At 42.5% G+C, this 24,774-nt stretch overlaps 1 protein-coding gene and 2 long non-coding RNA genes across 4 annotated transcripts in view; 1 reads left to right on the forward strand and 2 right to left on the reverse strand.

Annotated features, from left to right (window-relative positions):
• KANK1 (KN motif and ankyrin repeat domains 1) overlaps positions 1–24,774 on the forward strand; it is a 101,425-nt gene that overhangs the window by 39,150 nt on the left and 37,501 nt on the right. Inside the window, 1 exon segment of the mRNA XM_068667745.1 lies at positions 15,333–15,449. Coding sequence (XP_068523846.1) covers positions 15,413–15,449 — 37 coding nt within the window. The 5' untranslated portion in view covers positions 15,333–15,412.
• Positions 8,600–15,040, reverse strand: LOC137848554 (uncharacterized). Of its 2 annotated transcripts, XR_011091419.1 has the most exons (4): positions 12,927–15,040; positions 10,845–10,940; positions 9,821–9,847; positions 8,600–8,840 (listed from the first exon to the last, which is right to left on the reverse strand). It is a non-coding gene; the product is annotated as an uncharacterized lncRNA (long non-coding RNA). The 2 variants fall into 2 exon arrangements; XR_011091418.1 differs by having other exon boundaries at positions 10,845–15,040.
• LOC137848553 (uncharacterized) lies at positions 18,871–22,838 on the reverse strand. The gene is made up of 3 exons (XR_011091417.1): positions 22,537–22,838; positions 20,902–20,988; positions 18,871–19,004 (listed from the first exon to the last, which is right to left on the reverse strand). It is a non-coding gene; the product is annotated as an uncharacterized lncRNA (long non-coding RNA).

Here is a 24,774-nt window from a genome sequence, read left to right on the forward strand (position 1 = left end):
ATAAAACAAAGTGGAATTTCTTGAACTTTTTTTTTCCCCCACCTTTATTGCTTTTGCATTCCAAGCAAATAACTGCTGCTGAATGTTATGCCTCTTCAAGCTTCTCTTTCCCACATACTTGCTAATTGGCACTTTTGGCAAAGTTTATATGTCTATTAATCTTTTGGGGCATAGCAGCCACATGCAAAATGCTTCCATAGGGGAGGTGATAGAGCAGCGCTCACATACACAGCTGTGCTTATTTGGATATGAGCTAAAAACTGCCCAGCTCCAAAATATGCTGCCATAAGAGAGTGCAAACAGAGCAGCTGTAGGTCACCACACACAGGGAGACAGGCTCCATGTGGCTGTAGGCACAAGGCGAGCTGCCTCACAGTCTCAGCAGAGAGGAGTCTCAGCTGCACATGCCACAAAGAGCCAAGCATTTGCATGTCCCACTGAGCTCAGGGGGAGGCAAAGGCAGGAGGCACTGTGGAAAGTCAGTCAGGACTTGCTTCTGCCCTCAATATTTATACATCTTTATAACCCTCATGTCAAAAACCATCTCTTACTTAAAAAAAATCCCATTAGTTATGCAACAAGAAATGTTGCTGTTAATGTTGGAGTGAAAAAAAACACTTGTTTTAATAGCTTTTTATGGTCCTTCTCTTCCTGCACCTGGTAGCTGACTAGATAACTGAGAGGGATATTCCCATCTCTTGGTGCTTGGGGATTCCCTGTTGTAATTATCAGTAGTTTTCTAAGTACACTTTGAAAGTCCTCCTGTTGGTACTGCAATTCCACCATGAACTTTCTCAGTAAATACTGAGTGCCTTTTGAAATTCTTCAGTCTGTTTTGTAGTTAAAATGCTCACCAAAAAGTTAATCTTTACTTACTCTTTCTATTGCACTTACTTAAGAATGTACACTGGTGTCTGAGATGCCATTATGTGGTAGGGGCTGGTGACTTCCTTGTGATACTCTGCAGCATGCTAAATCCTACCCCACCTTTTTTTTTTTTTTTTTTAATGCCACAACAAATCTTGGCAATAATCATAATTACCTAGTTATTATTCTGAAGCAACTGTTGTTGCATGATTTATGCACCAGAGGCAAATACCACAATACTCTTAAAACAAGTTTTGAGTTGGTTTTTAGTTGAGCAGATATAGATGCATACAAAGCTGTCAGATTTTATGCTGCAGCCACAGGACTTCAAGGGTAAAGCTTGCAGTCTTTCAGTTCTTTTTTGTTTGTTTGTTTTTGTTTTTATTTTTGTCAGCCATAGTTCATGGTGAAGAATGTAGGGTGACTTGGCATGTCAGTCTGGGAGATGTACGGTGCTTGCTATGGCTTGACCCAGCAGCGTAGATCTAAGCTAGGTGCTTGCTGTCTAGTCTCTTAATTGTTTTGATAGGAGACAAAACAAGGTAAACTGAAGAAGATTCCAAAAGAGTTTAGCTACTTACGTGCCAGTTATCTTTCTTAAAATTGGCCTGTAAGGAGCATGCCTTACATCACAGCTGCTCATGAAAATAATGCTTGACGGTGTGTCCTTATGGGCTCATGTGCCTGAGCTGTCATATGATGAATTTTTGCTATACTTAGAAGGGAACTAATACTGGCTTCCACACTTTAAGAACTTTATTTTGATGCGTGACCTAGCTAGCCTTTTCTCATTCTTGGTAATGTCCTATTTTCGTATCAGTCAGTATTCGGTGTGACAGCAGCAGGTAAGAAGCATACTGCAATCTGTTCATGTCCTCAGGTATGAATGTCATCTGTAACTTTAATCTTTTTTGTATTATTTTTCCCCCATCCTAGATGGGCTGTAAAATAATTAATATATAACAAAAAAATGAATGATTGAATTGTATTTAATTACATAAACATAGTATACTTCTTATTTTTAAATCTCTGATTTAAGAATTTCAAACTGTGTACAACATTTCACTACTCAATTTCTCTTCCACAAACTTTGCTGTAGCATTCTCTGGTATTTTGTCTCCCTTTCCTTCCACTTTTCTGGCTACTTGAATGAAGCAGATATCCCTTTAATGTGCTGGAGAAGTTGTTATCCTATTAACGAGCTAGTATTTCATACCAGTAGTTTTGTATTTGTGGAGGTAATGTGTAACAGCCTTTGTACTCTGCACTTTTGTACTTGCTGAAAATCAAAACATATTTTTCTCAGTCAGGTGCCTCCCCAGCAGAAATGGTTGATGGGAGCTTCAACCTTGGTGACAACCTTTCTAAATTAAACAGCTTTTTTTTTTTTTTTAATAGAGAAATGTAGAATATGTAGTACATATACAAAAGAAACATAATGCTGTTTAAAAATATGGAATGGAAAGTGAAATGATTACCTGAAGAAACTTTTTGCCTAGTGTACTCCTTTTCTGCTTTCGAACTTCACTGTGGGCTAAAATCATCATGCTGCATTTTTGTACATTTTCTCGGCGATGCTTTGCTACTAGATGTACATTGTCAGAACCAAAGGACAGAGCATGAAGTAATAATTAGCAATAAATGTGTCCATAGATGTTCAGTTATAACTTCTGTGCTTGATTTTGCTATTGTATCATGAAGGAAAAGAAAAAAAGACATTCCAGAACAGAGGAGAGGAGCAAAGGGTAGGAGTTGTTATTTCCTCATAAGTTAATTACATAGTTTTAGAAAATTAAGAGATTAAAAGTAATAGTAGGAAAAGTACTTGCAAAGGTCTTTAATCCTAACATGTTGTGCCACCTTGTAACATTTTTGGTTGCCTATTCTCTTCCCTCTCAATAAAAATAATAATATATTAACTATATTATATTGTTTTGCTTTTTTGCACTGGATCTGCTGCTCTGAGGAATGGGAACAGGTGGAAATTAAGGCTAATTCAGTCTGGGTAAGGTGCATGTATCCTTGATGACAGAAATAGTGGAAAGTAAGTTAGGTAGGGGGGAAAGATCTTGAGCAAATCTTGGAACAAGCCCGGCAAGAAATTTTCTCCTTTAACCATTTCTCAAGGCTTAAAATATAAAAGATAATCTACAAATATTTGGCTCTGTAGGGAATTACACTGGCTGCAGAAGAACTCTTTAGGTTCTGCATTGGCATGGAAACTAGAACATAAAATTTAAAAGCTAAAAGCCATTTTTTTTTTCCTGGCTGGGACAGACCTTGTTCAAATTTAGCTGTTCCGTTCTTGGTTATGCAAAAAGCGAGGGAGAGATGGGCTATAAACAGGTAATGAGTTGTCTTTTTTTTTTTTTTGACGCCCCCAATACTTTGAAGAAGACAGATGGATCTGCTTTCAGTCCTGTGTTGGTTCATTCTCTGGGCAGCATGTGGCTGTCTTTCAGCTGGGGAGTTTATAACCAATCTTTGTGTGCTAGGGGTAGGAAGAGCTTGATAATGTGATGTAGCTTCTTAGGCAGGTGGCATGGGAATAATCTCAACAAAGAAAGAGGTACCAGAGATACCTCTATTGGGGCACTGGTATAGTGTGAGGAGTGCATTGGTAATAGTGCAGTGGCTAATTTTACTCTCCAGATAACATACCTGAACATGAAAGTGATTCTTTTCTTGCTATGAACATATGACTTAGTTTTAGTTTTGAGACACGCCACATAGCTTCCCACCTTGAGGTGGCCTTTTGCAGAGAAATGTGAATTGCATGGAGGATGCAATATTTCATTGGCAGTCCTGCTGTGCTGCTCTTTAGAAAAATTAGTATTTGTCCCAGAACTTACTTAGTGGAGAAAGATAAAATGCTCTCTATTTGTATCTGTGTACTCCTGTGGTGACTGCTAGAGATACTTTTTTTTTTTTTTTTACTGTTTCTGTGTTAATATGCTGTTATCCAATAATAAAATCAACTGAAAAAAAAAAAATGTAAAGGTAACGTATCTATGGATTTACATAGAAAGGTATGCTTTTTGTCCATTTATGCTGAACTTGATCTGCTATCTCAGGGTTATAGGACTTTCAAATCCATACATCATTTTAGGAATTACAGATTTAATTCTAGCTTGGCATGTGCACCCTAAGTTATAGAGGGGCCCTTGTTCGTAAAGTGTGTCTGCTCATGTCACTGCTGAGATGTTACTTTGTCTGAGAGTCACTTTAAATGAAAGCTGAGATTATTGGGATGTGGCTGACTTGTGCAAAAATAAGTTCCAGTGCTGCAGGCCACAGTCTTGCATATGGCAGTAGTACTAAGTATGTCTGAACAGTTGAAGACCTGAATGCACGTGGACACCACTCCTAAATGACAGAGTCCCCAAGCATTAGGAGCAGGTTGCTCTAACCTTGGTTTCACAAGCCAGCAGATAGGAACACCCCTCCACAGAACATGTGCCTTGCCCCAACTTGTGATCCCCTCCTTTGGGTGGGTAAGTGCTCTGCAGGTGGCCACTTGTAGCATGATGATTTTGGCTGGATGCAAGGCAGTGACAGTGCAATGCTTGCACAAAACTGAAAAGTCTTTTTCAGTGAGCTGTTGAACAGGAAGTGTTTGAAAACACCCAGCCAGCCTGCCTCCACTGCGCTCAGCTGCAGTGCTTCTGGTCGGTCTCCGGTTGGTTCATCCTAGCTCCAGGTCAAAGAGTTAGCTGGGCTCAATGGCTTGATGCACTCTCAGCAACAAGAGGAAATTTTGTGTGTGGTGGGATGGTTGATGAGTTTTTGCTGCTGTGAGATCCTGTGTCCTTGCCACTGGAGTGTGCAGGTGTGGTGTGGTCTGGAGATGGCTCTTGAAGAGGAACCCAAGAAGCCTGCATGCCCCTGAGATGAAGTAACTTGCAGGATGTCTCAATTGGGTTCCCCAGCCAAGAGAATACTGTGTGCTTGCTGTCTCAGTGACAGGAATAGTTGCAGGGAGGTAGGGTTCCTCTGTGTTTTGGAAGGAACTTTTTATCTGTGAGGCTGTAGGAGTAGCCTAGCATTTAGTAGTGGTGGATGTTGGTGGCATGGACTGTAGTCTTGCATGGAGAGTAGGACTTCACAGGCCTCTGTTGCAAACAGTGATGAAGGAAAAGTGGGTCCCAGGGAATATTGTCTCCATGCCCCTAAATTATTCCATTTTTGGTGTGGGAAAAAAAAAATAAAATAAAAATCTGTAGAGTAAGGACTGGTTGATACTGAAGTTCACAGTGCCATTATTAGTGGCAAAGGAGTGTGTCATAGAAAGAACTGCCAGGATTTGGGGTCTTGGCTTGGGACAGGTAGCAATGTTTAGGGCTAGATGAGGACAAAGCTTATCTGCAATAGGTTCTCTCACATAAAGATACGCCTTCAGCTGTGTGCCACCATGGAAGAGCGATGTGGTCAAATGCTGCTGGACACAAGTCAGCAACTGTCCTGCAGCATCATGGCTGCCATGCATGTCACCCATTTATCATAGCAGATTTCTAGTCACTCTATGTATAGCATCTCAGACCTAAAATCAGAAGGGACAGATATTTGGCTGTCTACTTCTGAATGCATTTCATGCGTATGCCCCTGCTCATGAAGTATAACTGAAAACTAAATACTTGGATACTTTAGAAAAGTGTTAAATTTGTCTATTTACCAGAGGTTGTGCATTAAAATCCTTACAGTTTGTCTTAAAAGCAAAGCCTAAATGAGATTATAGTGCATTTCATGAGCTGTTCATAAACATCCTTGATGGGTGCTTTCACCTTGTCAACCTTTAAGTTTATCTGCCTTTTAAATAAGCAAGCTTCAAAGTAGTGGGATCTGCACATGTGTTTTTATAACCATTATACAACTTTTAATGATCAGGCCAAGATTGTGGAAAGGATGCCACTTTGTCCTGCCCCCCTGAGTGAACAGATGTGACTGGTAGAGTTATGGAATATCCTGAGTTGGAAGGGACCCACAAGAATAATCAAGTCCAACTCCTGGGTTCCCAAATGACCACCCAAAATCAGACCATGTGTCTGAGAGCATTGTCCAAATGCCTCTTGAACTTCAGGAGACAGTGTCATGACCACTGCCCTGGAGAGCCTGTTCCAGTGCCCGACCACCCTCCTGGTGCAGAACATTTTCCTGATACGCAGCCTATAAAATCACAGACTACTTTGGTAGTTCATGTACATGCTGTAGAGAAGAAAGTGCAACTGCTTCTTGTGCCAGGCACAGCAGCTCCAGTGTTGTCAACACTGGGAATCTGAAAAGGCCAAAAGTATTCAGCAGCTAACGTATGCATAATCTACAACATGCATTCATTCCGCTCATAACTTGACACTTGTTTTGGAAGCCTTTTTATTTGTTATTGGTGCTGGATTAATGTCTTTGTCATGGCAGAGGAAAACACTGCTCAACATGCATGTTGTTTTGTTTCTCTCTTGATCAAACTGATCTGCCTCAGATCTTAAAACTCTCATCCCTCCCACTTCACTGCACAAAAAAAAAATGTGGATAGCCCAGTTGCATCCCTTGGGCTCCTTGTCACAGCAAGCATTACAACCTATAACGATATTGTACCAGCCTGAATTCATGTGCTTTCATGTGACTCATTATTCATTGGCATAAACCAAAGGGAGTGTCTTCCACATCATGCATTAGGAATTTCAGGTATAAAAAAAAAGTTGTTTTTTCAGCTCTAGATTGTTTCTTTTTCTAGCTGATATGTTTTTGCTCTGACATAAACAGAAATTGGTTTCTGAGTTACAACACTGTGCAGCCTTCGGAAAGTTTTTTTGCTTCTGTAATGTAATGTGATGAAAGTAACGTTGTCAGGAGTGATTTTCAGAACAGAAGGGTGCCACGAGAGCTTCTGCAGGCTGCTGGGTGTGTGGGCCTTGCAGAGCTGGTTGATGGGTGCCATCCAAACAGACCTGTCTTGTGTTTGGGCTCACAGCAGCTGAAGGAAGATCACACTCCTGCATGTTGGACCTGGGCCACCAAGTCAGCAGACTGGACAAAGCAAAAAGAGTTTAGCTCAGTTCTGCACAGATGGGGTGTTGTCTTTGTCAGGCGTGACAAAAGCATGCCACCTATAATGTGTGTGATCCATACAACAACTTCCTTTTAGCAATGCACATTTCTCCTAGTAGAGAATACTGTCACTCCTGGGTGACACTGGGCCTGGTGGACCTCAGAGAACAGGTGTCCTTACCTGAAGTCCATTAGGCCTACCTGAGGCCCAGGTGGAAACTTTGTGGGGCTGCATCTGACCTAGGTAAAGCTGCTCATGTAAGTTCTGTTTTGTTTCAGCTCTTTACTTCCTTGACAAAAATAACTAAAACTGAGGTTTTCCTTCCTGTGTATTGCATTGCCTCGGTGCTATGACCAAGCTTGGATATGCTAAGAAAAGTATCAGATGTACTCTGCCTCATTTTATAAGATTATTCTTGGAGACAGTTTTTTAGTAAGGGGCTGTTCATGACAGGGGTGTCTCCTACATGGTTAGTACAAAGGGTACAAATCAGGTAAGTAAAATGATCTGGGAATGGAGCTGGCATGTGATCTGTGAGAGAATATTGAGGTTGGTAAAGAAACTGAGAGGCTGGGTAGGATGAATCTGCACTGACGTTCATAGAGTCCAGCAGAGCAAGAATTTGGAGGCACTCAGTAAAGTCCATAGGACATCAGTTTAAGACAGGAAAGAAAGTATTTCTTTATGCAGTGGAGCTTTCTGCTCCATGAGGCAGCAGGGGCTGGTGTTATTAGCAGTACCAGACGGGTACTAAACAAATTCGCAGAAGCTTAACATGGAATTGAAATGAAGTATAATTATACTTTCTGAAATTCCAAATCCACACAAGACCAACTCTGGGTGCTGGGAGAGCACAAAAAGTATGGATAGTAATTTGTCATCAGGGATGGGTGTACTCTCTTTAAATAGTATCTCGTGTTGCCACTGTTGAAAATAAGATAGTCTGGATGGACCATTTGACTTTCCTCATGATATGCTCATTATATCTGTGTCTGCTGGGTGCTATTTTGAAATCCTTCCCTTGTTGCTTGCTATGAGCAAGCCAGTGAGTGGCTTGTTTAGAACAGCTGATTTCTTTTCTGGATTCTTCAGGCCTGCTTGGGTTAATTCCGTCTGAAGGGAGGCCAAAATCCAACAGCTGGCAATAGAGTGCTGCTGTCATTGTTAACGAAGGTGACAAATCAATACTGGGGGAAATTCAGAAAATCACTGGGTGGCTATAAGGATCACGTGTCTTTGAAAGATTCTCATATACATCTGTTTTCCATGGCATCTGTATTGAAAGCAGCTCGGTAAAGCCCTGCTCCTGAGCAGTATGTAGGTGGTTTGGAAAGATGAAGCAGAATCTCAGACCAGGAGACCAGGAGGAGACCGTTTCCAAGTATGCAAAAGAAAACCCCTAAGACCTCGATGTTAGTGAAGGTTTTAAATTTTTTCTCTGCTTGCAGAAATAACAAGGAGGGCAGACCTCTTAATGCAAGCCTGCTTAGGTGAAGGGAAGACAGTATAGGACATACTGATGAAGGTGACCAATGGTTAATTCCAATCTAGCCTGAGACGTTGTGTTGGCTGGGAATTTGCTGTTCAAGAGCAACAAAGATTTGATTTGTTTGTCTTATTTGTTTGTTTATTTGTATTTGTGATGGGACAGAAACATGTGCCCTCGCTAGGATCACTCACTGTTTTCTCCTTCAGATCGCTGACTCAGGTCCCAGATGCTCTGAGCCATCACTCTTCTTAACAGAGCTTAGCTCAGCTTTTGCCTAAAGCTCTGCTGTTAAGAGACCTTGTACAGGCCAGTGCTGTAAGTGGAGTGAGTGAGGAAGGCAGGCAGGTAAATTCATGCTGTCTGTAGCCATATCTTGTTAATTAACTTGCCTGCTGAAAGGATTTACAAGGCTTCTTTTACCGCCATCTTACTGCAGATCCTCTGGGGAAAAAAAAAAAAAAAAAAAAGGATACCATTGTGAGATGGCTTTATTTTTATTTTTATTTTTTTTGGTTGCCTGCTTAAATGCAGTCCAAAATCAACTGCCTATTATACTGTCCATAGGAACAATAATCACTGTTGATAGCATAGACTGAATCACAACAGACTGCTGCCTGAGAGAATCTGCAGGAAACACGGAATCTGGGGAATTTATACTTTTGCATTTTAGGGTGGCCTAGGCAAAACAGCCCGTGTTAGAATCATAGAATCATAGAATATCCTGAGTTGGAAGGGACCCTTAAGGATCATCAAGTCCAACTCTTGACACCGCACAGGTCTACCCAAGTTCAGACCATGTGACTAAGTGCACAGTCCAATCTCTTCTTAAATTCAGACAGGCTCGGTGCAGTGACCACTTCCCTGGGGAGCCTGTTCCAGTGTGCAACCACTCTCTCTGTGAAGAACCCCCTCCTGATGTCAAGCCTAAACTTCCCCTGCCTCAGCTTAACACTGTTCCCGCGGGTCCTGTCGCTGGTGTTAATGGAGAAAAGGTCTCCTGCCTCTCGACACCCCCTTACGAGGAAGCTGTAGACTGCGATGAGGTCTCCCCTCAGCCTCCTCTTCTCCAGGCTGAACAGGCCCAGTGCCCTCAGCCGTTCCTCGTACGTCTTCCCCTCCAGGCCTTTCACCATCTTCGTAGCCCTCCTCTGGACACTGTCCAACAGTTTCATGTCCTTTTTATACTGTGGTGCCCAGAACTGCACACAGTACTCGAGGTGAGGCCTCACCAGCGCAGAGTAGAACGTGATTAGTGATTTATTTTGCTAAGTTAGTGAGATTTAAGCAGGAACTGAAGTTGCATAGCTTTGCTTGTGATGTGGATAGCAACATTAAAAAGACATTATCTTTGGAAAGCATGTGAATGGGTTAATTGTTACATAATTAAGTGAAACTTAAAATTGTTCCCAGTCTACACTTACCTCAAAATAGACTGCTCTGTGTCTGACCTAAAAAAAAAAATAAAAAGAAGCTCACACACTTGCATTCTTACCTGGTTTTTAGCTTTATCTAATCATAAAGAACAACAACAACAACAAAAATGACTTCTCTTCCTTACAAGCCTTGCCTCTCTATTTATTTGCCACCTGTACTGATAAACATATGGATAAAAAGAACCCAAACACAGTAGGGGTAGGATTGAAAAGAGACTATCAGTGATCTACGCAGTCATTCTCCCAGGGTAGATACCAACCACAGACCAACTCCCCACATACTTTCTCTTTTGCTGCTGCTGGCTCCAGCCCTTGCTTCATTTAAATTGCACCTGGCGTATTTGGTTGAGAATGTGAATTAAGTTGCAGATGTTCCAATTTCCTGTAGAGCCTCACAACTTTGTAAAGTGCTTGCCCCTCTGGCTGAGCAGGAGGGGGGATTTCTAGTGCCATTTTCCTGTTGCAGCTAAAGAAATTACCATCCATGTGTTTAGATGGATTTTGCATGTGTCTTGGCTCTTCTTTGCAAATGTTATCTGTGTCTTGTAGAATGAAACTAGGCGAGTTTTACTGCCAGGACGACCCACATGTGAGAGGGAAGTGTCAGGCAGCAGTTTTGTTGCACTGATCTATAGCAAAAATGGAGCACTACCAGTTCTGAATTGTTGCATCTTGTGGGTCAATTTGCTCTGTCAAATCCATCCATCCCAGGCCTACTGAATCTTCTTTGTGCTTGCTGGGCAGGATTACAGAGATGCTTTCTCTCCTGGGCCCATCCTCTGGCCTCTGAGTGAGTCCATCTGAGCACCTGGGAGCCAGTACCTTTGAATCCCACAGCTCTTAATCCAAATCTTAAATAGTAGCATCTTGGTGTCCTAGCCATACTCACTCATGAGTGGTTCAGGATATCTCTAGATCTGGAGCCTGTGTTCAGTGGTTGATGTGACCATGTAGCCTTATCAGTCCATGCATGCCATGAGAAAAAAGAAAAGTTGTACGCATCTCTACTTACCCTCAAGCTGTGCTGCTTGGGAAGCCAAGGCCTGTCTCCTTGAATCCCTCAAGCAAGCGTTTGTGCATCACCATTTCCCATAAGTGACTGTGGCACCTGGACAGAAAGAATTTCATGGTTGTTCTTCTGAGTTAAGTGCTGAGTTATCTTTCTTTTCCACTAAGTGTTGCCCCTCTGTCATTCTACAACTGCTCTTAGATTTAACTTCAATGTTTTTCTGTCTGAAAGCATTCTTGCTAACATTGGTGGGAGCCTGGATTTTCTGTGAAGTCTGTGATTCTGTGTCTGCAGCTCTGCTGTGGAGATGTCAGGACTGATGCATACTTAGGTATTTCTGGCTCAGGAATACCAGCATAGCTGTAGGTGACCCAATGAGATGCAACTCAAAGAGGAACAAGGTGCGTGTCCCTTGTGATTAGGACGTAGACTTGATGATTTGCCTAAAGAATCACCATTCTGGAAAAACCTGTAAAAGCTGGGGTGTCGTGATAGTTTGTAGAAACTGGGGATCATGTGTGTGTAAGGTTTCTGCTTTGGAACCTGAGGGCAGAAGAGAGTTTGAATATCTAATTCAAAACACTTGAAACAACTGCTCCATTGAGCAATAACTCTTCATATAGCTAGTTTGTGCTTGTTTTGCATTTGCCCTAGGGTCTGTAAATCACAATTCATAGGCAGGCAAAGGGAGAGCATGTAAAAACACATGGGCAAAAAGTCAAAGAGTTGGGAAGGGAATATATAAGCTCTTCTATTTTTTTTTTGGTGAGATGTCTGCACTGGAGAACACGCTTTGTTACAGCCGTCTGTTTTCTTCCTCTGTGTTTTAGCTGACCTCCAGTGTCGTCCTGTGCCTTGCCCACACAAGAGGCTTCTATTGAAGTGCAGCTCTTGTGGTGCATGTTGCTGGGGAATCACATGCAGTACCTTTCTAAAAGTGGCCAATGTACTTGCCAGTAAAGCTTCAGAAATTCAGTTCTGTATGTTACAGCTCAAAATGGTATGAATTCCCTTCCTCTGTGAGTCTGCTGAGTGAGGCTGGATTTTTTTCATACTTTGATGGTTGTTTAATAAGCAGATTGTAAACTTTAATTGCATTTCATCCAAAAAACCCGCAACCAAACACAAGAAAACAAAAACAACAACAAAATTATTTCAGTTACGTGAGGTAGTAAATTATTAGACTCTATCTTTTTCTCTTTTTCCTGTTTTTGGTATACCTTGGGCTGAATTTGCTTCCTAAATTATTTTATTAATCATAATTTAAGCTCAGAAGCAGTACTGCCTTAACTAAAGGTAAGTGTGTATCATAACAGAGGTGCTTCAGTCTGCACAACTTTGGAACCAATAGAAGTGTACCCAGAAGGGAGTTTGTTCTAGGTCAATTATGTTTCTTTAAGCCACAACAAAATGTAGACCTGAGGCCCTGTTTTGGCTTTCAGCACTGTCTTATTAATTTTATAACAACTCTTACCTCAACTGCATTTGCTTCTGTTATTAGAAAGCTCTCCTCATGCATGCCTCTGATAGTGACTAGTATTTCTGAAGCAAATAGAGAGCTCTGAAGCTGCACACTTAAAAAACAAAAGCAAAAAACAATGACCAAACAAAAAATCCTTTCATGTAGTACCGAATGATGTTTTCCTAAGAAGTTACGGGGAGTATAAGACAACCCTACCTAGTCTGCCAGTGGGAAGGAAGAAGGCATCTCAGCCTCCTGGCCTCTGAAGTGTTGGACATAGGTGTTGGTTAAGGGCGTGACTTCATATAAACACAGAATGGCTTGGGTTGGAAGGGACCCTAAAGCCCATCCAGTTCCACCCCCCTGCCATGGGCAGGGACACCTCCCACCAGACCAGGTTGCTCAAAACCCCATCCAGCCTGGCCTTGAACTTCAGGGATGGGGCATCCACAGCTTCTCTGGGAAGCCTGTGCCAGTGCCTCACCATCCTCAGCATAAAGATTTTCTTCCTAATGTCTAACCTAAATCTATCATCTTTTAGTTTAAAGCCATTATTCCTTACTCAGTGGAGATGATGTTAAACTGATGCCTACCTAACCAACATTTGTACCAAATTTCCTCACCTTCCAGCTGGTCAGGTGCATGTGGCTCCCTCTGCACAAGCACTGGGAGCTGTGCAGCTGTGGTGTGCACTGAGTAAGCCCAGGGAGCTAGCCAACATCCAGCCCAGCAGAAGCGCTGAGGCAGGACACTGGAGGGCTATGGCCAGATGGATGCAAACCCCTTGTTGGGTTTTCTCAGCAGTGTCTCTCGAGCTTTCTTTGGCTGCAGTTACAAAGGAAGTTGCGGATGGACAGGATATTAGGTTGCCTGATAAAGCAAGGGCTACACCCATGCTGAGGGCACCCTAATCTGCCTCTCTGTTTGCTTTGCAGTGGTGCGAGCCTTGTGCTGCAGCCACATACAGTAAACGTACACAGTGAAAGTAGGGAAGCACTCCTGTTGCTGCCCCAGTGACGTTAAACAAATTAAAGTAGGTGAATTAATTCAGCTCTGTCTACCCTTCAGTGCACTGCTGGTAGTGTCTGCTGTCCCTCTAAGTGCAGTCTGTCCTGAGACAGTGGTCGTCCCGAGAAGCTTACCAGAGAAAGAAATCGATGGCATTTTTTTCATTAGTCATTCACTGAGACTCAGTGAATTTGCCTATTGTGAACATAAAGCATCACCTTATCTCCTGACTGCAGTGGCAGAAACAGGAACAATGCTTTAGAATTTAATGCTTTGGAAGGAAGTAGTTAATATTTTGCTAAAAGCAGATTTCAGACTTTGATCCTGGCTGCAAACACAGCCAGATATGTGCTTTACTATTCTTTTTAACCATACTTCATTGTTCCAGAAATCTGATATTAATGTTATGCCTGTGATCTTGTGGTGGGCCACTTTGGCTGTGTTGGATGCCTGCTTTTATGTTATATTTTATTCTGTTTGTAGGTTTTTGCTGATATGGTCTTCTTGACACCTCTGTGTCCCTGCCATTCTTTCAGCAAGAGATTGTAAATTAAGAAAAGAAAAATATGTTGGAGCTTGGAGAGGACGAGTTGCAATGGAGGTCTTTCTGCATTCTTGGAAAATTAATGTCAAGATTGTATTAGAAATGTAGTGATTTGTAATTGTGTTCCCAGAAGGGGAGAGCTAAGCTGTGTCATCCCTTGTGATGGAGTGCTGTCACTTGTGAGAGACAACTGGCTTCTCTGTCAGCTGGTGTATCTTTGACTCAGCATGCACATTGTTCGCACTAATTCTTTTCTGGATTTTCTATTCCTTGGCTAATCTGCTTACCTCTTAAATACTTCCATGCACATACTGTCAGAGACAAATCAAATATAATTGGAAAAATGTGACTGGTTTGTCAAGGACCTGTCAGAGTAAGTCAGACTGGGATCATAGAAGCAGGGTGTTCTTGATACACATGAGCTCCATCTTTGAGTCAAAAAAGCTAAATGCTGTTTGGACTGTAGAAAGCTTGAACTGGAGCCAAGAGGAAGCTTCTCAGCAGTACAGGCAGAGTTAAATTCTGTTGGTCTGAGGATAAGGGCTGCAAGCAGACTGCTTTGCAGTGGGCAGGAGAGGAGTAGCAGGAACCCTGCTAAGGACCCAGCAAGGCTGGCCTTGCAGAGCTAACTGGCAGCCAGGTAGCTGCAAAACTGCTGCCAGTTTTGCTTCTACCTCTTGTTTGGCTTCTGTTCTGCATCCACCCACCCAGGGCAGCAGCATCTTCTCTGTGCACCTGCAGCCTGAGCTTCAGGCAGGCTCTGCCTCTCCATGCAGCTCCCCATGGATGGAGCTCACGGGCCCCTGCTGAGTCTGTTGCATGGGTGCTGAAAACAAAGCATGTGAATATCAGAGGTGTTACCACAGAGACCTGCAAGGGATGGGTGTTGCAGGTAGTTGTGCATCTTCCAGGCCTGGAGTCCGTGCCAGCTCTGGGCCCCCCGTGTCAGTATGCTGGTTCCACATGGTAGCCATCAGCCAAGTGGTTTATCATGGCACAGGGATGCTCAGGCTTGCCTTGGATGTCCCTATGGTGCTTATCTTCTACCCTCACTTCTGCTGTGGGGACACCAGAGCTCAGAAAGGATGACCAGTCCAGCACTGATGCAGCTGCATTGGTACAGATGTGGTAGCAGCTCTTCTGTAAGTGCCCTTTACTTAGCACCCTCTAATCCCATTTCTATAAGCCACAGGATTGTCTGAAACTTCATGTATGCCAGTGAATTGGAGGAATCGGTTGTGGTACAAAGGAAGCTAGAGAAGAAAGCTGAAAAGCTCAGGGTAGGGGGAAAAAAAAAAAAAAAGTAGCTCTGGGTTATGTGAGAGCTGAGGCTTATTAAGAGAAATACAATGTGAGTGACTGCTGTGGTTAAATTTGTACTGAAGGTGAGACTTTAACACTTGAAAATATCCACTGCTTAATGCACTTAACTTCTAAAACTGCACATTTTTAACTGCCTTCTTCTCATTTGTTTCAGGTTGCATGTCTGGTTGGACTTGATGCATGACATTTGCATGACAGCTAACAACCTTGCTCTGGATGTGTCACTGAGCAGACATGGCCTACCCAGCAAATACTAACGGCAGTGCTGCAGGTAACTAATTGGGAATGCTTTTCCCACTTCGGATCATTACATTTTCTGGCTTGCCTTTTCCTTACATTGTGAAAGCAGCAGAAAGGGGAAGCAGCAGCAGTCGAAACTAAACACTGAAAAGTAATATCCTGGTCAACCAGGGTCTGTCCATCCTACCCCTATGTCCCCATCCACCCAATAACCTATATTCTATAGGTTAAACATTTATATGTTTAATTAAACATTTAAAAAATTAAAACATTTATATGTTTTAATTTTTTTAATTTAAAAACAAAAATTAAACATTTATATGTTTAAAATGTGGAAATTTGTTTGCAAATGTGCAAGGGATGGCATCTCAGTCTGTCAGCATGAAGCACCGTCCACTTCCATGGACCTACACAGGCTTAAACCAGGCTCGGAGAGGCCTGGGGGTGTACTGTAAGAGGTTGTCTGGTGGTTATCTAGTGCCCATAGCTGCTTTGTGAGATTAACCAGTTCTTTTGCATTGAATATGCAGCCCATCCTGATCACCCCTATGGGTTTGGCTAATTTTAATTTACTCTGTTGGTTCTAAGCAAGCAATGTCAAGAGGAGTTTTTCATTATTTCAAGAAGCTACTGAGATGTCTGTTTTGGTTGGGTGATACTCTGAAGCAGATTGCTTGTCATGTTCAAAGGTTGCTGAGAAGGCCTGGTAGGTCAGGAAAGGGCAGAGATTGCAGAATGACCGATAAAAGTGCGGCAGTGGTGTTCCTCTTGCAGTTGTGTCAATATTTTCCTGTTCTCCTGATCGCTACCCAAACATAACTTCAGCCCACTAAAGCCCAGGCATCTACAGGGGGATTATATGGAAAATTTCAAGTGCATGGCAGGAGCTTGTGTGTGCTCTTTTGAGACCTCTTAATGTAGGTATGGTGGGAAATGGATTTATCAATACAGGCTGGGGTGGCTGGGATCAATCTAAACATCCTGAAGAAGAACATTAAATACCTCTTTTGTTATGCGTATGTACAAAAACTTCAGCTTTTTTTATTGCTAAGGTTCATGTTCAAATGATATTCACTGGATCCTGACACGTAAATGTTAAAAATTGACTTATCTGGAAGATTTTAGCACCAGCCTCATTAGCAAGTATGTTCTGTCATGGAAACTAATCCTAAATTATTGGATATGCTCACTATAGAATTTTTATAATTAGTGCAAGAGATTAAAGTATTTTGGGTGTGGGAAATTAGAAATATGGAGTCTCATTATCTGCAATTAAGCAAAACAAGGAATCTCTTTTTAAAAGCCAGTGGGAATTATATGAAAATATTGAAGTTACCATTTTCTATTGCTGATTCAAGACTGAATTTACCAATGCTACTAAGTCTTGAAAAAGGATGTTTTCTCCCTCCTCCATTACCATTCCATACTTTTATATAATTAGAGGTAACATTCTCTAAAAAAAACCTCTATTCTTTTGTAATCTTTTTGAGAAGGGAGACTTCAAAATGTCTGTTGTGTGACTCACCCATAGCTGCTTATTTCTTGTCCCCCTCTACCCCCCATATAATTTGCCTTTTTTTTTAGTAGCATGCTTTAAACTTAAGTCATGCAGAACAATTTCCTCTGCTTAGAAGGAAGGAAAAGTTGCGCATGAACTGTTACTGATTGGTTTACTAATTTTTCCCCCTGCAGTAGGACTGTTTAATGGAAAAGTTTATAGACGATATTTAAGTGTAAAAAAGCTAAATGTTTGTACAGGGGATGTGTTAATGCAAGATGAAGTTTTAGTTTCAGGATTGTTATGCAAACAAGACTTCTTGCAGGATAGAAGCTGTTTGTTCCCTTAATCGCAGAAAGACGCTATAATGAATTGCAAGTATTTAATTCAAAACGAAATTGGACAACATTTTGCAGAGGCTGTCAGGACTTGTTGGCTTTACAAACCCTTCAGGCCAGCGTTCTAACATGCAGCTATGTGTGCAGCTATGTACGCCTGCGTCTCCAAATCCTTAGCATTTCATAATGGACAAACTATTGGGCTGCAAATACGTGTGATTTGTTATCCTGCTGAGCTGTCTGGGAGAGAATGCCTTTGGATGAGCAGGAGCTGATTTGGGCGTTGGAGGTACTGAAGCAAGCTGCTTAATTGCATGGAGCTCTAAGAGTGGAAAGACAAACTTCTGGGGTGGTGTTTTCTGCACTGGCTGAATCAATCAGCAACAGGAAAAAGAACTAGAAAGACTTGTTACGGACTGCTAAGCTGCGTATGTTACTTGAATATTTTGGCAAGTTTGACCACATGTTCAGCTGCATTCGAGTATGAGGTGACTAAGGAGCAGTGGTTTGCTTTGGTTAACTCGAGAATGTGAGTACCTGCACTGTTAAATGATTATGCCTCTCTGACATTTCGGTAAATTTTTTTTCATTATACAAGTCTAAATGGACTGCTGCTGCTGCAGATAAAATCTAAAGAGGAATGCTTGAATTTGGAAATCGTTTGCAGGAAGGAATTAAACTATTTTGCATTTGTATAGAGAACTTTTTAAAGGATGTTTCTTGGAAGTACATTTGCTGTAAATATTTTCAGTGAGTATGCATGTGAGATAAGCTACAAAGCAAGTAATGACTTTATCATGAAAGCGGTGATCATAATTTTCACTGCCTCTTGCATATTTCAGCGAAGACATGTACTTTAAATGTGGCTAATAAATAGCATTGACTGTGATTTAGACTTTATTGCTGTTTGTCAATAGTTTTGCTTTCTGCTGAATTACAAACTTAGTTTTATCACTCTGTTCCTGATTTCACTGCACAGACATCTTGTAGTGAACTGTATTTCTTTCAGCTGCAAGCATGTTTGTTTTGTGTCTTTGCATTTTGGAAAATGTAGATTTGGTTCTGGTGTTGGGAGTAGGCTCTCTCAAATTTTTTCTCTCTCCTTGGAAAATAGGTTAGGTCTCTCTAACACGGGTGATAGATTGGCACTTGCGGAAAAAAAGTTGCTTCATTTTATTGGTTGTGTGCTGAGTATTCACACTGTTTGCTGCTTTGAGTCTGCCCCAGTGTCTCAGTCCAGTAAACTCAGGTTTAAGCACTGCTGTAGAAGTCCAGAGCCTGCCATGCACTCATACAGGGAGCTGCAGCAGGAGCTGGGAAATGTCTGTGAGGAGCTACTGGGAGGCTGGCCTTGTTTTGGTACATAATATTAAGTAATTTCTCTTTGCACAAGACAAAAAAAATAAAAATAAAAAAATAAAAAGGTGGTTATTTTTCAAAATAACATTAGTGTCTTCATTAACTGCTGGGTGAAACTTCCAGTAATTGTTAGCTTCTGTGCTTGCTAGGACTAATGCATAAATCATCTATCTAATGAGGCTGTGCAAATGTTTTTGTAAGTGGTATCTGCAGAAAGCCCCCCCAGTCAGCTATGAAAAGCACAGTGAACCACCTGTCTGGAACTTACCTGGCAGTTTGCAAATAATGTTGGCTGGATTTTAATATTTTTTCACTAATACTTGATTTGCTGAAACTTTGTTTTCAAAGGCACTGAATGGTGTGAAATTCCACTGCAATTCCATTTACTCTGCTGTAGAAAACAAGGAAGTGGCAAAACAAACATAGGAAACTGATTTACAAAGATAAAGATTAAAAACCTTATTTGTTTCTAACAGTAATGAAAACATCTGTTTTATTTGACTTCCCTAAGCACCTCATGCTCTGTATCCCAAGCTTGCAGAATTGTCAGTCATCTCTCTAACAAGAAAATTAAAAAAAAAAATAAATTATGGAAGAAAAGCTTTTCCAGTTTTCTTCAGTAGGATGGGCTGCAGGGGTCAGTATAACAAGGCTGTTGCACAAACCCTTTCTTCACTTTGCTGTAAAGCAGATGCATATTGTTTCCTGAACGTGGCATCTGAGGTCTTCTTCATCCTTTCTCTTTTCTCCCTTTCCTCTCTGCCTTCCCTCTCACTCTGTTTTCAGGATTTGGGTTTGTTTTCATGCCTTTCTATCCCACTTTGTACATACTTTCGCTCATAAGAGCGTACTCCTCCTCACACAGGTTCATTTGAACTGTGTGTTTAACTTGCCTCTATTCTTTACCTCCTTCAGATTGGCACACGGTCCCCAAAGCTGTTGGCATCACAGCAGGTCACCATCACTGTCATTGTTCTCTTCACATCCATAAAGCAAGGAATTGCTTCTGTCTCCTTCTTCCCTGAAGCAGCCAGTGTGTGGGCACCAAGTGCCTGTGGACAGGAGCTCCGGAGGTAGAGTCCAGCCTCCTGGACAAGATGTGACCTCTAGCAGGCTCTGGTGGCCACAGCCAATACAGAGAGCAGCTGAGACTGTGGGGCTGCAGGGGATTTGGTGGTGGACATAAACCATTTTTGAGTGTTAGTCTCACTGCTGGAGCCCGTTGTCCCTCTGATTATTTCACATGTGCAAAGTTACTCTGCATGTATGTATACTTGCTGAGAGTAAATGCTTTTATCATACTCATCCTCTGCATTAATTTGTAAGGTTCTTACCAAACCTTTCTAGACACATTTGTAGTTACAGATCTGTTTGAGTTAGAGTCTCTTCTATAATTTGATTTTTGATGCAAATAATCTTTGGCAACGTGCATGGAGTTTTTGCATGTTCCCAGCCTCATGAGCTGAAGTGTACCCTAAAGAAGATAGTGCCACGCACCAGACCTTTACCTGTGCAACTAATTTTAGCTGAATATCCACTGGTTTTCATCGACTCTCAGTTAATAAATGGAAATTTACAGCAGTGAGCTACAGAAGTAGCAACTGGAATTGCTGATCGCTCAGTTAGCCTGACACAGCTTTTATTTGGCAATTTGGTTGGGTCAGGACTGCAGTGAGAGTCTGCTTAACCCAGAGCTTGCTGCCCTACCATGCTCCCTACTCCAGAGCTACATCTGTTCCCCATCAGAGCTAACAGGGACACATGCACGTGGAAGGTGTGCTTTGGTAGCTGGTGGGACATGTGCCATTGAGAGAGCCTGCTGGATTGCCACGTAGCCTTGTGCTTTCCGCATGGGCAGATGGTGTGTGGGGCTGTTGCTGCTGCACTGCTCCTGCCTCGCCTAGTGAGTCACCCTGGTGGTGCCCAGTATTTAAAAACAAGCGAGGGTGGGACCTTGAAATCTGTGGGGTGAAGGGTGAGTGAGCCTCGAGTGATTTCACATCAGCTTTATATCATAAAGCGTATCAAAATTTCCATCGGTATGCTGCAGTACGCTTACTGATGCCAGATCTGCCTTAAGGACAGATGGCTGGAGATGCAGCACACGATCTCACAGCCAGTGCCAACTTTCTACTTGAATTAATAATTGTTTCTTCTGCAGCTGCTAGTTGATACCTGTAATCCAAGGTTGCAATGCTGCCACAACAGAATGGTTGAAAATAACACTGACTTGCATTTGCCCAACCTAGTGGCTTTTATCAGACCCTAGAGGAGCAGGGATCATATACCTTCTTTTCCATGGGACTTGTTGCTTGAAGAATGCCCTTCAGGCCTGATCTTGGAGTCTGACAGAAGGGACAAGAGCAGGAAGAACTCTGAAAGGATAGAGTAAAACAGTGTGGTTAGGAGCTGAGGGTGTAGCAGCCTTGCTAAGGTGCCCTCTGGATAGTCCAGTTCTTAGAAATGGCAATTGGATGTGGTGGCAAGGAGATGGCCCAAGACAGAAAGCCAAGTGAAGATGGTGATGCCTTGCAGAAGGACGAAGCATGATGAGAAACAGAAGAGATTTAATAGGTCTGTCTTGTGTGCAGAGATAACTGCAGTTCTTGTAGTCATGTCTGTCTTGTTCGGGATTATCTGCTGCAGCTTCCTAGGAGCTTCTGGCATCTCACCTAGACAGAAGACTTTTTTCATTCATCTCTGATGCAGGCTTGCTCATGGAGCAGTGCACACTTTCCTAGTGCCTGAGCTGCTGAGATGTACTTGCATCAGCTGTACGTGGACCTTCTCATGTGGCCTGCTTCTGCTGCCTGTGGAAATGAGTGCTCTCTGCACCCCTAGAGGCAAAAAGGGGTGCTGATCTTTCATTTTAAAGCCAGTGCTCAAGGGTCTAAACAGTCTGCCTTGCTGTTTGTAGTACCCTGTAATCTCACTGAGTTGGCGGAGATTAACAGTTGCCACCTGCTTCAGGTGACCCTGCTTGAGCAGGGGGGTTGGACTAGGTGACCTCCAGAGGTCCCTTCCAACTCCAGACATTCAGCAATAAAAGCCCTCAGGTCTTGCAATGAAGGTCACTACTTTGCACTGATCTAATGGCTGTCTGGTGGGAGGTGGGCATGCAGAGAAGCAGCCTGTGGGGCTTGGCTGAGGGCCAAGCACCAGTATTGGGGTAGGCTTGTGTCACAAGAAAAACACAAGAACAAACTTTCTAGCTTTGAAAAATTATCCTCTCTCCATCCTCATCCTTCCCTCCCCTCAGTTCTCAAGGTACATAAAAGTGTACAACTCAGCAAATCACCCTACGGCCATTTTACCTACAAGAGTACATCTTGTCTTCAAAACTGTTTTGCGGTATTTCCCACTTCCATCCCAGATTCTCCTGCAGAACGCACTTTGGAAACAATGTGTATGAAACTTAAGAGTACCTGGTGTCCCTGGGGAAGGGAGGGGATTTTGTAGCCTTTAAAAGCGTACAGTCCTCCAGGGAAATGTCTTGGATGGGAATAGCTCGATTACAGCTGGTTGTCTTCTGTTGGTGAATGCCTGTGTTTAGACATGTTCCTTGCAGAAGAGTTTCTGCTGGAGGAAAAGTCCTTGGGAAGCTTTTCACAGTGGCTAGCTTGCTCCTCCCCCTTTTTGTGCCATTTGTTAGGCTTTGGGTTGGAAATGACAGAAAGGCAGCCCTTCCTGTATCATGTTTTCACAGCAGGCCTAGGGGCTGAGGGAGTGCTCATGCTGCCCACGTTGGCATCCTGCTCCATCTCCATTTCCTTCCTCTGGAAACACGATTCCCCTTGTTGGCAGCGTGCAGATTCCTGCCAGGGTGTCCCCAGGTGACCAGCTCTGAGCTGACACAACAAAGTGTGCCCTCCTCCCCTTTCTTCCTTCAGTTCCCTCTGATTTCATCCGGAAATTGCACTTACCATATTGATTGAATCCAGTGGTTGACTTCCACTGTCAGATGCACCTTGCAGCACATGAGGTTTCGCAGATCCACCATGCACAAAGAGGGCTCTCCACTTCCCATGTCTCTATCTTTTTAAAAATTCTTCATGGCATATGCTGAGGTTTTTTCTTCACCTGATTCTTCACACAGACATTGAAAACAGAACCAAGTGCTCAGATGTGCAGAGGAAGCTGTGTGTGATCCTATTGTCCTCCTTTATCCTCTCAGTCCATCCTTCTCCACTCACCTCCTTCTCTACTTCCTTGTAGAAGCTGTAATGTGACCCTTGCCCCCTCACAGCCCTTCCCTTTTCTTGCTTGACTTCTCCTCCCTAGTTATCTCATATTGTAATACATGTTTTATGTAATTAAGTCTTCTGGATTTTCATTTATGCATTCCTAGATATTTTTTTCTACATGACAATATTTTCACTTTCCTTCAACATATGGGTCCTGTCTGTGATGCTCCCTTATTGCCCTTCAGTACTTATTTGAAAGGACTGCTCTGGAGGACAAGAGAGAGGGAGGGTGTGGATACTGTTTCTAATAGCTTGGTTTGAAGGTTTGGTCAGATTAGGGTGAGGATCAAATTAACTGATAATTGGGAACAGATTGTTCTCCCTATGTAAACCAGACATTGCTGGTCTACAGTCATTTTTTGCTGAGGGGCATGTTTGTTGATGTACTCCTAGCCCCTTTCCTGCCATCTCTACAGAAAACCAACCCCTCTGCCTGGAGCAGCACTGTATGTGTTGCAGAAGATTTAATAATAAAAGCAAAGTGCGCTTGTGTAACTTCACTGCTGTCACTGGAATTTCAGGTCTAATCCTAGCAAACAGGCCAAATTTTAAGGTCTCATGTATGCTACTTGACAAATCGAAAATGTGCAGCTTAAAAAAAAAAAAAAAAAAGCAGTACAAGTACAATAACATGCATGGTTGTGGTTAGAAAAGTAGACTGACATTTGCATGTGATAAAAGCCCAAAGGCTAGATCAGAGAAGTCATTTTAAGGGATTATGAGGATTTTTAAATATTATTCTTTTTACTTCAAGAAGTCCTTGGTTAAGCCTTTTCTCCCTTTCCTTTCCATTCTTCCCAAAGAAGAAATTGTGATTCTTAACTTTAGATGGGTATGTTTTTCTGTTTAAAGTGTAAATTAGAATCATTCATTTCTGCTCCTGTCTTCTGTTTCGCTTCATGGAGACAGATGGCTGTTACACAGGTTTTAAGCTTACCAATACTTGATTGTGCTCATGAGGCTGTGCATCCACTGCATCGCCCTTTAGACTTTCCCCATTCTCTCTTGCCATCGTTAGTTACAGTCCTTTTCACTTCCTTTGCTCTCAGACAAGGGTGTCTGCCATCTAGGATGCTCCTCCTTTCCTTTCTGATCCCTGACTACCACCACCCCCCACAGGTATGGACGGCCCTTAAAGATCAGAGCCTTCACTCTCAACCTGCCTTGAGTGCTGTGGAAAACACAGTTTACAATTCTGGGAAAATTATTCTCCCTTTGCAAAGTTGTAAAGATACCAAGACTCAAGTGGCAAGTGCGTGGCTCAGCCAGACCGCCTCAGATCCCTGTAGAGCAGGACACCAGGAGCAGTGGAGCCCACTGTTCATCAGTTTACATGGTATGTTAATAGCAGACGTGTAGTCTTGTCCATAGGTCCTCATTATTTACATTGTGGCACATGCTTTTTATCCCCCACATTTTTGTGTGGCTCTTTTCCCTGCCCCAGCCTTTTGTATAGTCAGTATGTTATTGTGGGTGGAAGTGCATTATTTCTGGATTAACAATTGTTACTGTAAACCCATGGTGTTTTATTGTGGAGAATTGATCCAAGAGGGAAGGAAGTAAAGAGATCCCCAAAACCAGCTTAAGTCATCTCTCTGGCAAAGCTGTGAATTCCTTCCCCCACTCCTGCCTCTGCTCAGCCGAGGAAGCTGGGGGTGACACTGTAGGACTGGGACACTTTCCGTGCTGACAGAATTGGACACCTGACCCAGAATGACTCAGTCTGCTGTTTTCACAATGCACCTGGAGACAATAGCTAGGCTGACACCTGCATTTGAGTTCCCAACAGGCAGAGGTTCACTTTGCATCTTTGGGGCATGAGAGGCCCGTACACGTATTTCAGGATTTGAGAATGCATTTCTTTCTTTTATATCCATTAATTTTTATTTTCTCTTGTGTTCATGTTCAATGTGTCAT

This window comes from Anas acuta, chromosome Z (assembly GCF_963932015.1).
Source record: "Anas acuta chromosome Z, bAnaAcu1.1, whole genome shotgun sequence".
Taxonomy (NCBI): Eukaryota; Metazoa; Chordata; class Aves; order Anseriformes; family Anatidae; genus Anas; species Anas acuta.